Source organism: Microtus pennsylvanicus, chromosome 20 (assembly GCF_037038515.1).
Source record: "Microtus pennsylvanicus isolate mMicPen1 chromosome 20, mMicPen1.hap1, whole genome shotgun sequence".
In the NCBI taxonomy this organism is placed as follows: Eukaryota; Metazoa; Chordata; class Mammalia; order Rodentia; family Cricetidae; genus Microtus; species Microtus pennsylvanicus.
This window is the reverse complement of record NC_134598.1, coordinates 35,699,863-35,716,766: the sequence shown is the minus strand read 5'-3', so window position 1 is coordinate 35,716,766 and position 16,904 is coordinate 35,699,863. Positions and strand designations below refer to the sequence as shown.

The 16,904-nt window shown below is 44.9% G+C and overlaps 1 protein-coding gene across 1 annotated transcript in view; it reads left to right on the top strand.

The window, feature by feature from the left end:
• The window catches only part of C20H12orf42 (chromosome 20 C12orf42 homolog), an 89,910-nt gene that overhangs the window by 25,126 nt on the left and 47,880 nt on the right, over window positions 1-16,904 (top strand). Inside the window, exons 5-6 of the mRNA XM_075954358.1 lie at window positions 4,760-4,879; window positions 8,818-8,886. Of these exons, the coding sequence (XP_075810473.1) occupies window positions 4,760-4,879; window positions 8,818-8,886 (189 nt within the window). The remainder of the gene's footprint in view (window positions 1-4,759; window positions 4,880-8,817; window positions 8,887-16,904) is intronic.

Here is a 16,904-nt window from a genome sequence, read left to right as displayed (position 1 = left end):
CCACTAATAGCCCCTTCTTATTTGGCTTCCAAGGGGATGAAGGTGCATAAACGGACAATCATTTACTTTGCATCTTCTTTTCTCATCAGGAAGGGCAGAGGCAAGCTGGGCAGTGGTGGTGCATGCCTTTAATCCCAGCACTCAGGAGGCAGAGGCAGGTGGATCTCTGTGAGTTTGAGGCCAGCCTGGTCTACAAGGGCTAGTTCAGGACAGGCACCAAAGCTACAGAGAAACCTTGTCTTGAAAGCCCCCCCCCCCAAAAAAGGAAGGGCAGAGGCCAGCTGAATTCAAACCTGTTCTCTAAGGCGCCTCCTTTTCCTATCCACTCCGCAATCCCTGTTCTTCACGCTGGAACCAGGTTCCCTCTCGTAACTCTTTTCAAAGCATCTGCTACAAAAAAGGGTACGTGTTCAGTCACTCCCCATCCACTCTGGAGCTTGCTCGGGGCAATGGAAACCATGTCAGGCAGCCTGAGGATTTCCGGGCAGGGGTTGCTTGTTGACTAGAGCAGATATTCAAGTCAAAGATGACTCACCTGCCTAACCTGCACTGGGAAGTCAGTTTGGCAAAGCCACAGAGATCTTCAGTCAGAGATGAGAGCACATGCTTACCTTCCTCTTCACGGGAACAGGACACTTGAGTGAATTCCTTGAGTTCCCAAACTGGCTTCCGAGCAAGAGTCAAAATTTGAGACCCTTGACCTCAACACTGAATCGTTTTACTTCTCTTAGCGATGTTTGCTTGTGCAGACCGATTCTTCGGGAACGGATGGCCTCATGAAGCAGCAAGTTTAGAGTTTTTGTGCAAGTCCTAGCTACAGATTGGGCCCAGTGAGGTGGAAATGGATGGGGGTCAAACAACAGCTGAATTACAGCATCTGGGAGATGTCTTTTGGGCCCTAGACCCATAGGGTCATTTTTATTATGTCACTTCACAATATAATTTTCTCCACGTGAAATATCTTAGGAAGTAAGCGCTGTGCCTAGGGCTCACTTGCCATCAGTCACTGAAGACCTTAAATAGCATTTGGTTTAATTAACTTACGCTTGTTTTCCATGAAACCCGTTTAGAGCTCTGGTTATAGTCACAAGTGCTCAGTACAAGGTGGAAATTATGAAATTTAGAGAAGAGGAACCATAAATAGTTAAGCTTTTTTTTTTTTAAGTTAAAGAACTGATAAGCGCATGGCCAGATCCCAAGATTACTTTCTGGTAAAGGAAATCTTACGTGTGCATACTTCCTTCTTTAAAAGCGTCTATGGGAAGTTGAACGTTGAAATTCATTCCTGAATTTGAGATTTCAGAGGCCCACATCTGTCCATTTTGAACACAATGAATGTTAAATAGATGTGTGTGTGGTGTGTGTGTGTGTTGTGTGAGCGCGTGATGGGTATGGAAGTGATGTTCTCATTGAGCCTTGAAAGCCACAGTGAGCTTCTCTTGTGTGCCATCTTCCCCCTTGCAGTGCCCTAAGCCTAACTTCTGCCTCTGCTATTGTTCAGGGAAAAAGTGGCCATATTGTGCTGATTGCTATTAAATTAAAGCAGAAAGGGAGAGACACAAACACAGAAACCCATCTTGCCAGCGGGGAAATCACAATCTTTTATTTTGCATTTTGGGAGGGTCAGAAAGTCATGACAGGCATCTGACCCCTGATAACCTCTTTGATGCTTCTGTGTGCAGTTTTTTTTAGGTGGGGGGGCGAACTTAATTAAATACAATTGAATTTCCCTGCTAACATGGCTAGTGAAAGGATGCCTTTGAGATGGCTGGTGTGTTGGCTGGTGACGAGCAAACAAAGATGCTTCTTTTGTTCCTCAAAGAAAAGTTAGCATATGTTAGTTAAGGATTTGTGATTCCCTTTGACGAGACTGGCTGGTTCCTGGAAATTCAATGATTCTTCTGAAATGGTAACCTCATGAGGAGACGGAATGTGCAACCCACAAAACTCCCAGCCCCCCAGTGTCCGGCTAAGTAAGCCCCTTTTTTTTGTAAGCGTGCTTTATCTAGCCACACGGAAAAAAGGATCATCACTGATGTATACTGGAGTTGCTGATGTTTGACTGCACGTAACATATCAGTCCAATATTTGGATTTTTCCAGTACCCAGAGGAAGGGCTATATGTCGAGGTGTATTAGGGATGTTTAACAGAACTATTTAGATGTTAATAAAGAATATCCAGTTGTTGCTTCTTCATAGTTGACCATGCGTAGCCTACAATCAATCAATCAATCAATCAATCAATCAATCTAACAGTTATAAAAATGTCATTTAAATAGAGTTTCTATTGCTTTTCTTGAGCTTCTGGAATCAGTGGCTGACAATTAGCCATCGAGGAATGAATTTATAATTATGACACACACAAAGAGTGAGTGATTTTGTTCAACTTGGAGCCTGTGTGTTTATCTAGAGGGAATCAGATTTACTTCTTCTTAAACTTGGAATCTTTTAACCTAGATGATTTTGTCTTCCTTGAAGAGAGGATTAGCCCCAGGAACTGGCGCTTTTGGATTTAAAGTTGACTATTGTACGTGTTAAGCCTCCCTCCTTACCTCTACCCTCCCTTTCTCTGTTTCTAAGCTTTCCTAGATCTCTCTAATTGTTTAGAGAGATAAAGTCAACACTTGACCCCATTGCCCTGCCTGGCTTCCATCTTATCTCTTGTTCTCCGTTCCTAGTGGGACTCCTCAAAGCAGTGTGGACAGCACACAGCTCGGCTTCTGCTTCCCTCTCGCTCTGGAGTGCAGTTTTGATGCTCGCCCTTGTACCACGCTCAACAGATGAAGTCAGTGACCATCAGCTGCTGTGCGAGGTTGGAAGGTTTTGCTCTCCACAGTGGCATTTACTGCCCAAGCCAAACCTTGTCAGAGGGTCCTGCCTGCCAAGAGAGGGTGCCGTGCTTTATAGTGTTTGGAGCTCATTTAGAACTCTGCAGGGCCAGCTGTGGCTTTGTCAGAGCTTTCTTCGGCCCAGTTTCTGCCTGTTTTGTCTGATTGTACTTTTCAAAGTTGAGCTCTTTCGAAGGTAAAGATACTTTAAAGAAGAACTGGGAATAAAATTATGAGTATTTAAAAGGCCCAAAACTTTGTTGTTGACAGGAAGTTTGCTGATAAGATAGTAGATCGCTAAGTGACTGGAGTCAATTGTTTCTCTGTGTATTCAAATATTCAAAGTACCAGATGAAGAAAGGAAAAAAAATAGAGCGGGATGTTTGTGCAGAAATGCGGTATTGGTCTCTTCTCACAGGCTGACTCACACCTCACAGTCTCGATCTTCTGAAATACCTACGCAAGATGCCAGGGCATCACCTTGCGTAACGAGGTCTTGCAACGAGGCAGCCTCTTGCTGGAATCCCAGCTGCTCAATCATGAGATTGCCTTGGGATGTAGTGGGCTTCTTTAGGCTTCAGATTTCCCATTTCCAAAACAAATCTTGGTAAAATTAGCAGACACCCAGTAGTACCTTGGCTAAGGTAGCTGCTGCGGGGACAGGGCTGTCCTTGTTACTCTCAGCAACTAGCACGTGGTCAGGATGTTCTCCCATCAAGACTTCTCTGTCCCTGCTGTCTGACATCACCATTTTACTTCCTTTTCTGCCACTAAACTTATTTTTGCTTCTGCTTCCAAATTTGGCTCAAGGACATTTTGCTCTCGAGGGACATAGCCTTCAAGAAGTGGCTCCTAATACTTCTTCGTGTTTCTACTTGTCTGGCGGAGGAGTACCTCGGGTACTTCGTTCATCCTGTCAGGGCATTTGTTCTGCTGGGCTTGGAGCATCCTGGGGAGTACCATAGAGGTCGTGTCCCATTTTGTTTTACTCCTTTGGTGCTGAACACACTGCGGTGTGAACCAATAATTTTATCCTGACTGGTGGACAGAAACACACTGGGCATAGCTATGACAACTGGAAAGCCCACTACACAGTGGCTAGACCGTGTCTTTGTATTTCATTGTTAGCGGATGTGGCTGGTCGTTATACTTTCTGGGACTCTCTTTGGAGAAGAATCTATTTCCAAGGCTTCAGTCTTAATCTCTTTATTTTATTTATTAGTTTTGAAGTGGGTTTTTCTAACCCAGCTGATCTCTTAGAGGCTACCTATACAGAACCGATTATTCTTGGTAAGCCTCCTGCCTCAGCCTCCAAAGGGTTGGGATTATAAGGCATGTTCCACCAATCCTGGCCTCTTATCACCTCTGTAAGGCAATAAATACCGTAAGGATCAGAGTCTCAGCAGTATGTTGTATGCGAGCCATATCATCAGGAAGATTGGTACAAAAGCAGGATCTTGGGGTCTCAGTAGACCCCCTGATCTCACCTGCATATTTTGGCCAGTGAGCCCCAGGTGACTTGACCGTACATTACAATGTCAGGAACGTCCATCAGTAACAGCTGCTTCAATAGCAGGGTCCCCAAGTCTCCTGACGTCTATGAAGCCTCAGGAGACGCTCCTGGGATGACTGCGAAGGGAATGGGGTGATGCGTTGGTGCACTGCTGGGGCGTTAAGTCAAGAAGCAACCCTAAGTAGATAATCTAGATCTACAGGAGTGGCTTCAATTAAGTGAGTTAATTAATGAGTTTTGAACTTAATATCTTGATTCTATGCCTAGAAACGGATTTTCTCTGGTAACCAAACGACTCCCCTTAAAAGAAACAGCACTGGCCGTGGCAAATGCATCTTTTTACTTGGCGCAGTTCGATAGCCAAAGCAGGAATTTCAGAAAGCTTTCTCCTGGTTTCTGCTTTCTGTTCCCATCCCAGGGACAAAGCAAGTATTTGCTTTTAGCCCCGTTGACACCCAAGCACTTCGCAAATGTTTCCACAGGCCAGCGGCCCTTTGTGGAGCCTCCCGGGAACTTTCTTTTGGTTACCGACCCTCAAGTGCGTGCAAACTTTTATCTGTGGAGTCCGAGGAGGTATTTGTCACCTCCCATCCTTAAAGGAGGGCGACCCGGACCATGGCTCGAGCTTGAAAACCCATCGCCAGCTCTCAGGCTCGTCTCAAGATCTGCTCTTGTGGCCTAATCGACCTATTGATGTCCTAGGAGAGAACACATGTACACTCACACACACACACACACACACACAACATACACACACACCACATACACCACATACACACTTCATAAAAACCACATACACATACCACACATACACATTACATACACACACCACATACACACACCACACCCCCCCACACCATCCACACACACCACATACACACACCACACACATTCACACTTACATACATACACACACACACACACCACATACACACACCACACACCCCCCCACACCATCCACACACACCATATATATTCACACACATTCACACGTACTCTTTCGCATGCATGTACACACTCATATACTCTCACACACACAGTGTCTCTCTCATACACAATAACACACTCATGCACAGTCTCACATACACACACATCACGTAAAGGCACACATCATATACACACCACATACACACACACACCACACACAGATACTCACACACACTCTTTCACATACATGTACACACTCATACACTCACACACACTCATGCAGTCTCTCACGCACAGTAACACACTCACACACACATCTCATCTCTTCCTATTTCTCCACTAAATTTTAGAGGACGGAAATTCTGAAATCAGTGACTTCCCGTCTGAAAGCATCACTGTATGCAGCCCTGCAGGGACACTTTGATGAGAAATTTTGCTCAGAATTTCGTGCTTCTTCCTTCGCTTTAAGCCGGTTCGGCCATCTTCCCCCGAATGCTTTTCTTAAGGCCACCAGAGTACTCAATTCACTTCTTACGAGTTGTTGGCTGTGTTTATGACTGGAATGTTTAGCCACACACTACGCTGAATAAAGGTCACTCTCGGGTGTCGTCTGAAGATAAAAATCCGTCAGTGGTAGAAACCTGTCACTTCAATGGAGTGGCCATGGGGCTCCTGCCAGCAGGTTTGGTTTTCACGGATCATGCAGGGACTGTCTCATGTATGTGCGCATGGATGTGAATGGGGGAGAAAACCTGTATCCTGCCATCTGTGACACCTGGTTCCACAACACCGTGTCACAGCATAGATTTTAAAAATTAAAATTATATGGGCCAATCTCTCCTTATTTCTGGTAGCCTGCCTCTCCTCTAACATGGGCTATGACCTCATCAAACCCGAGTTATCTGCCTTTTCTCTTTCATCTTCAGAGAAACATGGGCGGCTGTTGTTGCTGTCATCATTGTCATCATCATCATCATTATTATTTTGTTATTATTATTATTATAGTATTTTGGAGCAGAGCACCCTGGCTTTCTGCGGCGACTCTTGTGCCTTCCTAAATGCACTTGATTTAGCTTTCAGCGTGTAATTACTGCCAAACAAGTTAATTGCTTTCTAAGTGTCCAGAACTGTCTGGCTAAATTTGCTTTCATTTACCAACCTTCATCCCACATCAGCGGCTCAACGTAAACACAAACGATCGTTAATGACTGCCTAATGCCATATTCATTAGAGAATCAGGTTAATGACTTGCAATGACTAGCCCAGCTCCTTTATTTTCTCTTCAAGACCCTCCCCCACTGGCTTGTTGATGACACCAGCCTTTTATTTGAGAATAAATTCTACCTGTGTAGAATTTATTGTGAAGGTTCAAGGAGAGGCTGTCCTAGAGAGTTGATAGATAGTCCTAATCTCGGTGGCTTCTTTTCTCTGGTAGATACCTCCCAAGACACCGCTCTGGAGGTAGCAGACACGGACAGTCATTTGTGTATCAGTTAGACGCCAACAAAACGTTCTACTTTTTCTTGTTTTTAAAGGAAGAGTGTGTCCTGTTGGTTGCCAGGGAGCCTTTCTGTTTGGGAAGCACAGATTACAGGGATGCTGTGCACTCATGGAGATACTGTTTTCTCATCACACTCATTCTGAGCAACACTACTCCATTGTGCCCTGACATGAACACAGCTTGAACAAGCAATCTCCTTTGGTACCAAGAGATGGCCACCAAAGTCAATGTCGGAGCTGTGTGCTAAGGGCCCTGTCTGCCTCAGGCAAAGGCTTTTCCTAGCTGGGAAACCCCAGGTGCATGGGTGGAGTGAGGGCAGAGACTGGAGGTGAAGATCCATGTTGGGCCTGGGCCTGACGTCTCCTGGGTCCACTCTTTAAACAGGAGTCCATCCTTCCTGCATAGATGAGGTGGTTTCCAGGTTCTCCAAGGCAGACTTCTGGGATCTGAAGGGTGCATGTGTACCCTGTAACTCAACAGGGCGTTCATAGTCCGGGCTTGGCGGTGCTGCACTGGCCCTTCACTATGTCGGGCGATCTGAAGTAACTTCTTCACCTAGCGGGCAAATGTTGCTAGCTTGGGATTCCCTCCTGGCTCTCAGCTGTGTTCTTTAGTCCTGTTTGTTGTATGTTGCTCATGTACAGAACTGACACCAGGGCTACCATGTAAAAGACGTGTTTGCTCGACTTCACCGGGTCACACCAGTGCCTGTACTTACTCTGTATTTATAATCCTCACTTTCAAGGCTCTTGGAAATCTTCTTCCTCATCCATATACTCCCTCTAGACTCAGGAGTTTTATTATATTTTTGGCTGCCTCAAACCTTTGGCTTCTCATGTCCTTCAGTCCTGGTTTTGGATTTCAGGAAGACCATCATTTCTTCTCGATTTTTGTTGAGCGGGAAGAAGTCTGTTTCCCAAGTCCACACCATCTACCGCCGTTGACTCTGCATACACCACCTTTCTCCTCCACGACACTCAGCTTTACTGCTTTTCCCTACACGAGTCTCTGTGACCATCCCTGTTTTAAGTCCTGCTCACCCAGGGCTGGAGAGATGCTCCCTGGCTAAGAGAACTTGCCAATCTTGTCGAAGACCCAGGTTTAGTTCCCAACACCCACGTCAGGCAGCTTGCAACCACCGGTGTCTCCAGTTGAGGGAAATGAGAACCCTCTTCCAGCCATGCCGGGCACTTTTATACATATGGTACAAGTACACACACTCATGCATATACACCTACCCATAAAACTAAATCAACAAATGAGATCTTTAAATCCTTGTCACCTTGGTGGAAAGCGGAAGGGCCACCATTTTTCAGTTTCATCCCTGTATGCTTAACTTAGGCCTATGTGGGGGGGGTACTCTTCACGGGTACCCAGACTGAGTTTAGTAAATGCTGGGTCAAGGGCTCTGAATAGTGTGACTAAATGAAAAACATCAAATTGAAAACAAGAAGTTAGGAAACCAACCCTGAGAGTAATCCTAGGAAGGTTTGACATTTTCTGGAAAATGTCAAGGTTTGCTCCCACCCTGAGATCCTCAGGTTGCCTTCTCTTGACTGCCCTGCGCAATCAGATTATATGCATTGCTCATTTGTTTCCCATGTCAAGTCTGCATAAAATACAGCTCGAAATTAATGACTTGGGTGGTTCACTTTGTATATATATATATATATATATGTATTAGTTGGGAGTGGCTCAGGATTCTATGGCAAATGCCAAAAGTATGTGGTACAGGGTGTACCAGGTGGACTTTATTTCATCTGATTAAATCTCAGGAGCCATTTTCTCCTCTATAATACACCAGCATCAAAATATTAAATTCGTTCGTGAGGTTCTTTTAAGCTTCCTGTATGTGATGTGACTTCATCTGGACTCCTAAGGGTGGTAACCGCATTTGGAGTTTGACATGGTTCCCATGGAAACCGGGCCAGTGTTCTGTGGGTTATCCGGAACTCACGGCATGAACAGCCATTCGAATCAATTAGCTTCTGAGCCGCCCCAAACTCATGTCTGAAGTGACGCTTAATGCCTTGTTCCCTCTCTTCCAGAAGTCCTTTTGCTATATTCCCATCGTGAGCAGTGTGACCCTGTGGAAGAAAGGCTCATCCCATACAAGCGTGAGTAAACAGAATCCAGCTGTCGGGAACCGCATCTCTAGTGTCCTGTCTTTGTGTTCCCTAGCTAGACACACAGCATTTATTCCTTCGTACTTACTTTGGCAATTATAACTGTTAATTATTTGTGTTTTAAATTCCTAAATAAGAACGTTGAAAGGTATTTCCTACAGAACCTTGAGTGTGTCTGAGAATCGTGTGAGCTCTTTGCTCTTTGAGCACACAGATATGTACACTAAGGAAAGACTCATTTGGTTAGCAAGACTAGAAGCACGTTCTCAATGCCTTTTTAGGGCCTGCGTGTGTCACAGTTTAGGGGGTCTAGAGGATATACCAACACTGGAACATATCTCTCTCAGCAGGCTGCTTTTACTCCGTGGTTGCTAATGGCCCATTCATGGAAGGGCAAAGTGAACGTCTGTCTCTATGTGAGATATTCACATCCTACAGATGTGAATCTCTGCCTCGCTAAGGGTGTATACAGAGAGGGTCACCGTGGCTAGCAGGCTGGTCCCATTGTCATGGAGCCCTGGTGGCATCCCAGAGTTAGCCATACCTAAGCTTTGTCTACAAAAGCAGGACTGAGAAGGAGGAGATTTTGTACTGAAATATACAGTGTAATATCTCTCCATGTCTCCGCATCCTTCCTGTTTGCCACGAGGGGAATTACAACGTCTCCTAAAAAGGAGTCCAGAGTCCAGACACACTAATGTACTCAGTAGGTCCCAGGCAGGTGAATGAGGCTTTGGGGTGATTCTAAGATCGGTTTACCTTCTAGTCTCGCCTTTCCAAAATTTAGTAGTTTCGGGCTTGTCAGGGCTACATGGTGAGACCCTTTCTCAGACAAACGAACAAGCAAGCAACACGACTACCACCACCAACCAATGGGACAAAGAAAAATTTGGAAATAATAAAGAAGAACAAAATCAAGCAACAAAACCTCCATCACAGTTTGCCCTGAGTTGGTGCTTTCTCCAAAGCAGGGTGCCGTGACTGGAAATAGAATTCTAGGAGTAACCAGAGGTAAAAACTCACGTGGGAAGATTATAAAGAACGGGGTCAGGGTTGAGAAGATGGAAACATGGCCTACTTAAAACCCTCAAACAAAACCATGACCTGATTTTATTCCAGTTCTTTCTGCTCTGGGGCAGAGGGCTGAGTCTACAGCAAACACCAACAGTTTTCTGTGTCAAGTCATTGGCCTCCTAAGACTCCACTCAGCCAATGGAGTCTGTGACTCACAGGAGGGTTTGTAGGGAAGGGAAGGGACATTAACAGAATCCCCTTACGGAGGCCATTCCATTAGTGTGCTAAGACCTCAGAAAGCAAAACTTCTTAAAGGGGGGGGGGTCACACGTCCCTCTGCTGCGAGAGGTGTGTTCCAGGTGGCAGTCCTGCATTGTCTGTGACATGAGGCCTGCTGACAGGGGACTCCTGGGCACCCCTCTTTTCCTCTGATTTCAGCAAGGAGTGGTGGGTAGTGAAGTCCTGTCCGAGCCCTGGGTCTTGTGTGTTCTGGGTTCTCAGTTGGATGGGCCCATTCCTTCTTCCCTCTCTGTATTTGTGTGGTTTTGTGCACTGGAGGAATTACAGAGACAGTAGGAAAAACATTTACGATGTTTTTCTTTAAAACACTTCTATGTTGCCATACTTTATAGTTACACTCTATGCCAACTCTCTTCCCTGTTCTTCACATCTGTGGTATTCTGTATTGTATATCAAATGCTGTATAGCATATAGCACTTATAAAATAACACATGCCATATATGGGACACTATCATAGGTCACACAATAACATATGTCACATATGGGACACTATCATAGGTCACACAATAACATATGTCACATATGGGACACTATCATAGGTCACACAATAACATATGTCACATATGGGACACTATCATAGGTCACACAATAACATATGTCATATATGGGACACTATCATAGGTCACACAATAACATATGTCATATATGGGACACTATCATAGGTCACACAATAACATATGTCATATATGGGACACTATCATAGGTGACAGACACATCAGGTGCTCTCTGTCTGACCAGCATCAGAATGAGGGTGTTTCAGTATATCACACTTCTTATATTGTGTTCATTGAGCACCAGAAGATAATCAAATGGCTATTATAAAAGCAACAGTAAAGAAAAAGAAAATTTTGCCTCTTAGGAAATCTGTTCCTGAATTCAATACAGATATTATAACATGATAAGCAAAAAATTAAAAAAATACACTTTTCAATTAAAATTCAACATTTTCTGTTGCTCCCAAAGAGTCTGCCACACTCAGTAACCGTGACCGAGTTTTGCTAAAATGTCAAATGCCAGCAACTATTACGGAGAGAAAGAGAAAGCTATGTAGCTCATCCTTTGGAGCTAGTGATACTTTACAAAGGAAACAGATTGTAGATCATAATAATTTATAGAAGATATTAAATGGGGTGCTAGCAAATTCAAATTCAGTCTATAAAATGAAAACACATCTTAACTAGTTAGGATTAATTATAATGATACAGAATAGGTTAATATAAAAACAAATGTGTAAAATACATACCAATAAACCAAATGAACAAAAACATTCCCATTCCCATGGACATTTACACTAATTCATTGGAGGAAAACTAAAACTGTTTAGAAAACTAGGGTTAGATGAGAACTTCTTATTTAAATTTTTTTTTGTACAATATATCTTGAACATAACCTCCTCCTCTCCCAACTCCTCCCAGATCATCCCTACTCCCTACTCCCTACCCAACTTCATGTTCTCTCTCTCTCTCTCTCTCTCTCTCTCTCTCTCTCTTTCTCTCAACCAAACCAAATCGAAAAAGCAAAAGCTAATAAGACAAAAAAGCCCAATACAACCCCCATCAGATGAAGAAGAAAGACCACACATACCACGCCCGCCGCTGCCACTATCAACAGCTACTACGACAATTATAATCTAAACAAGCCATGGAGTTCATTTTGTGTTGGCCAATTACTCCTGGGCATCAAGCCTGATCTGGGTCGTGGTTGATATGACCAGTGACATCCGGTGGAGAACATGTCCCTTTCCCAGCAGGCATCCATGATACATAACTTCTTGGTTATGGGTAGGACTTTGTGTCGCTTCCTCTTCTGACTCCTAGAATTTAGTCTGGCTGAACCAGCACAAGACCTTTTTCATGCTGTCCCAGTCTCTGTGAGTTCATATGCGTATCAGCCCTGTGGTGTCTGGAAAGAAGCTGTTTCCTTGGAGTCACCCCCCACCCCCACCCCATCTCTGACTCTTACAGAGATGTAGAGAAACAGAAACTTCACATGCTGCAGAATCACGTGGGAGAACATTTAACAGTTTAACACAGTTGCAGACTCAAAGAGCTGTAACCCAGCCGTCTTCACCAGCATGGAATTAATAGTTGGTGAAGACGCAGGACTGACTTTCGGAGGCATGAGTTTTGCAATGAGTGGGACTCTAAAAAGACAGGTCCATCAGCAGGAGAATGGCCCAGTTCATTGTGGCGTATTTAAACAATGTTGCAGCTGGTTTATACTGGACACTACACACAACATCAAGGATGACCTGAATGACATAATACGGAACGAATCAGGTCAGGGAATCAGGTGTGTGTTGTTTAATAGGATAGCTGTGTCCGTGGAGGGGATACGTTTATACACTCTGGTGTTTTCTTTCTGGTTGAAAGCTATCTGAGATGTAGGCAAAGCAAACAGATGGTGGTAAAAATACATTCTGGGTCAAAGCTGGATCGAAGGACTTAGTGATGTTTCCAAAAACATAAAAGCATCGTATTCTGCCTACAGTTTCCAACAGGGTCCAGTTTCACTGACATTTTCACCATAGCTACACTCTTCTCTTGGCCTCCGTGGCTCCATTCAGCCTTCCATGCACACTTCCCTCTTGGACCCTACTTGTCCCGTCTACCTGAAATGAGCGTAACTGGAATGTTTGGTTGATGTTTTTCTCAGGGGTCAGTTCCACTTGTTAGGGCCAGTCGAGCTGGTCCGTGGGACATCCAGGGGTGAAACGTTCCTGTGCAAATCCACTGAGAATGGCTCATCAGTCAGTAGGCGTCAAAGGATTAGAACAACGCTATTGAAATCTTAATTACAAATACCTTGCAGTGATAAAAATATTGAGTGTCTATATTCAATCTGCTTATGTTTACGTCTGTCTCATGACACTTAATATGACATCACTAGTTACATTAATGTGTTTATAAATTGTAATTATATCACAGTCTACATATCTCACTGAATTTTAAATATATAAATAAGTGAGAGCTGAAGAGGACATATTGCTTCATATCTATCCATATTGTTTTCATAATTTCTTTGATGGTGCTGTGGGTCAAATCCAGGACCTCATGCTTGCTGGCCAGACATTCTGCCAGTGATTTTATAGAATTTTGAACTGAAAGGAGTGAGCGTGTGTGCAGATAACTTAAACCAAACATACATGAAAATGCTGTAAGGATGTTGCTGTGGGAGAATGCTCTTGTACCCTGTAAAGATTTGCCACTCATATTAATTTAATAAAATGCTGACTGGCCAGTAGCAAGGCAGAAAGTATAGGTGGGGCAATCAGACGAGGAGAATTCTGGGAAGAGGAAAGACAATGCGCAGTCATCATCCAGATGCTGAAGAAGCAAGATGAGAATGCCTTACTGAGAAAATGTACCAAGCCATGGGACTAAATATAGATAAGAATTATGAGTTAATTTAAGTTGTAAGAGCTAGTTAAAAATAAGCCTGAGGTAACAGACCAAAGAGTTTATAATTAATATAAGCCTCTGTGTGTTTCTTTGTGACTGAAAATAAAATAACATCTATAGATGGAAGTTGGGACAGAAACTTTCATCTATAGATGTTATTTTATTTTTTTGGTTTTTCAAGACATGGATTCTCGGTAGCTTTGGAGCCTGTCCTGGAACTAGCTCTTGTAGACCAGTCTGGCCTTGAATTCACAGGGATTAGCCTGCCCAAATCCTGGGATTAAAGGCACGTGCCACTACCACCTGGCTCAGACATCATCTTATGTGCTAAAAGAAAATAAATAAATTTGAAAAATGTTCTGTAATCTTAAGAACAAAGAAGCGTGTAGTTAGAGAGATGGCCCAGTGGTTGAGAGCAGTTACTGCTCTTGCAAAGGACATGGGTCTAGTTCCCAGCACCCACATTTCAGCTCACAATGTCTCTACGTCGGGTTTCATAGGACTCAATGCCCTCTTCTGGCTTCCACAGGCATTGCATATAAACGGTGTGACCAAGAGAAGCATGCTATACAAAAACACAGAAGAAAAAAAGGGTTGACTTAGTGGTTTTCCTCAACCAATCAACTCAACAAGTATTTGTTCAGCTATGTGCCAGACTATAGACTCCACGAGGGCAGGGCCAAGCACACCTCACTTACCGATGTATCCTAGGCTCCATCAGAAAGCCTGGCTTGCGTGGCATTTACTTAGAAAGTGCGTGGGTGAATTGGGCACTTTCGCTTGCTCCCCAGCCTTGGCTCCCACACTGGATGGAACTTGCTCTGTCACAATTTGGAATTGGTCTCAGTTGTCAGTCCCAACTGGAGTGGCCTGGCTCCAGGAAAAGGTGGAGGGGGCTCTATCTGTACCTTCTAGGAAGCTTCACCATTCTCTCCGGTGCTTGCTTTCCCCGTTCAATGCTGGAGACTTTCCCAACCGCATAGCTGGGGAAACATTAGTATTTATGGAAAAGTATGTTGCTTTTTTTTTTTTTTTGCAAAGTGTGTTTACAAGTGATTCCGCATATCAAATGAGAGCCCAGTCTACGATCAACATGAAATGCATATTTACAATTGTGTGACATTCAAGACTGGTAGACAAAGCCATGCGTTAGCACGGGGTAGGTTCAGGAGAGGCGGCTCTCAGCAGGTCAGTGCTGTTGGAGCATGTGCTTGTCCCCAGCTGGTGTTTGAACAGACATTTTGAAGATGAACCATGCTGTGGGTATTCTGAGGGTGGTAGAGAGTCTGGTAAATGTAGGGCAGACCATGGTCTCAAGAGGAGCCATTGTCCCAGCAGGTGGAAGCGAGTCAGATGTGGACAGCAAGGCATTTGAGCATCTTTTGTAAGAAAGTGATTTTGAGAAGTGGGGAGGCTTCACCAGCTCCTTCTAATGTCCCTCTGACTGGGTTAATTCCTCCTGTGGCTGAGGTGGCCCGAGGACACCTTTATATTTAGACTCTAAAGAGTGGCCTCTGAAGATGTTTAGAAATGTTGGGCTTTTCCAACATCTGATACAAACACCTTAGAGAAAAAGGGAGACATAGACATTCACTTTGGTAAAGCTGTTAATAATGAGCCCAGGAGGAAGCTGGCAGGTCAGTGTCATGCAGAAACAGTGCGGGGGGAGGGGGGGTGGGGGGAGGGGAGGGCGGTCCTGCAGGTGACCCCTGATCTCCGGCTAGAGTGGTAGAGGCCTGGAGTCTGTTGCTGGTCTGAAGAGGAGTCACAGACATGGGGTCCTGGATAAACAGCATTGCTTTTGGTTTCTATCAGATGCCTACTATTAAAGCTTAAACAGGTTCACGAGCGTTTCATTCATACAGCGAGTTTCTCCTAAGTAGACTACACAAAACATTGCCTTACGTTGCACGGCAATGAACAAAGCAAAGGATTCTGATTTCATGGAGCTGTCATTCTAGTATTGAAACTGGACAACAAACAGATAATTAAAATTGTCATAAGCAGGAGAGGTGCAAAGCTGGGTGAAAGGATGAGGCCATTTCCAGTCGACAGTTTATTAAACAGGGCACCCAATTTGAACAAGGGGCGGTGGAAGCGACACAGTTGGCAAAGCACTCGTGACGTACAAGCTTGAAAATCTGAGTCCAGATCTCTAGTACCTACATAGAAGCTGTGTGCAGTGGTGCACGTCGGCAGTCCCAGGGCTGGGAGGACAGAGACATGGTAGTCCTGACCGTAAGTCTGACTCTGCTCCTTGGTGTAGACTCTTCTACACCACCCCTTCCCAGTCCTGTTCACCTCTGTCCTCTGCTGCAAGGCTTTATTGATGGGAAGAACAGCCTGGTCCTCCCTGGGCTCCGCTTCCTTCCCAGCAGAGAGATACGGAGTAGCTGAAATAGCCCCTCTGGCGTGTGTTGAGTTTCCAGACTGAGCTACCCAGTAGAACCGCCAACCTCTCTCTGGACCAGGGGTTAGACCTACCCCTGGGGAGGGATAACCAGACTCAGTAGGTAGGACTGATTCCTGAGCTTGCTTACATTCAAGGAGGGAGTGTGTGTACAAGCAGAAGCGTGTGAGAACACCTGTCAGGCACCCCGGTTTCCATACAGCATGCCGATCACGTGGGGGTGGGGCCAGATTTGTGGGAGGAGCAAAGGAGGCAGTTAATGCTCCCTCTCTTAGGCTGAGGATAGTCCAGGCTTGCACCTATTGTTCCAGAATCATGGCTGATGGGAATCCCCTTTTAGACTCAAAGGTGCTTATGAGTTATCCAAGCAGTAGAAGAGGCCCCAGACCCTGCTCAGTTTGGTGGGAAGACACCGAGGATCACCCATACTCATTCTCACGCTTTCTGCATCTCCTGAGATGTGGGAACGCATCTGGGCTGTGACTGCAGGGTGGGGCAATGGCCTAACAGGCCCATTTGGCACGACTTCTTGGAGGGAGTAGATGTGGCGCATGCGGACTGAGGCTCTGATAATTGAGGTTGTGACGCCCGGGCCGCTGGCCTGGTCCTCAGGACCTCTTTCCATGCCTAGCAACTGGAGTTAGCCCTCTTGCCTTGCTAATCCAGTGATGGATACAGAGGAGACCTAACTGAAAGAACTCTAGAAAGCTGAGTGATTTTGGAATGGGTTGGGTCTACGAATGTACAGGCAGGGTGGGAAGAAGTGTGTGTGTGTGTGTATGTGTGTGTGTGTGTACACTAGAGCTAGACCAGACTTCATTTTGAGGATCTAGATCTTTTGGAGGCAGTAGGGATAGATAGGGAGAAGGGCCCACAAGGACAGA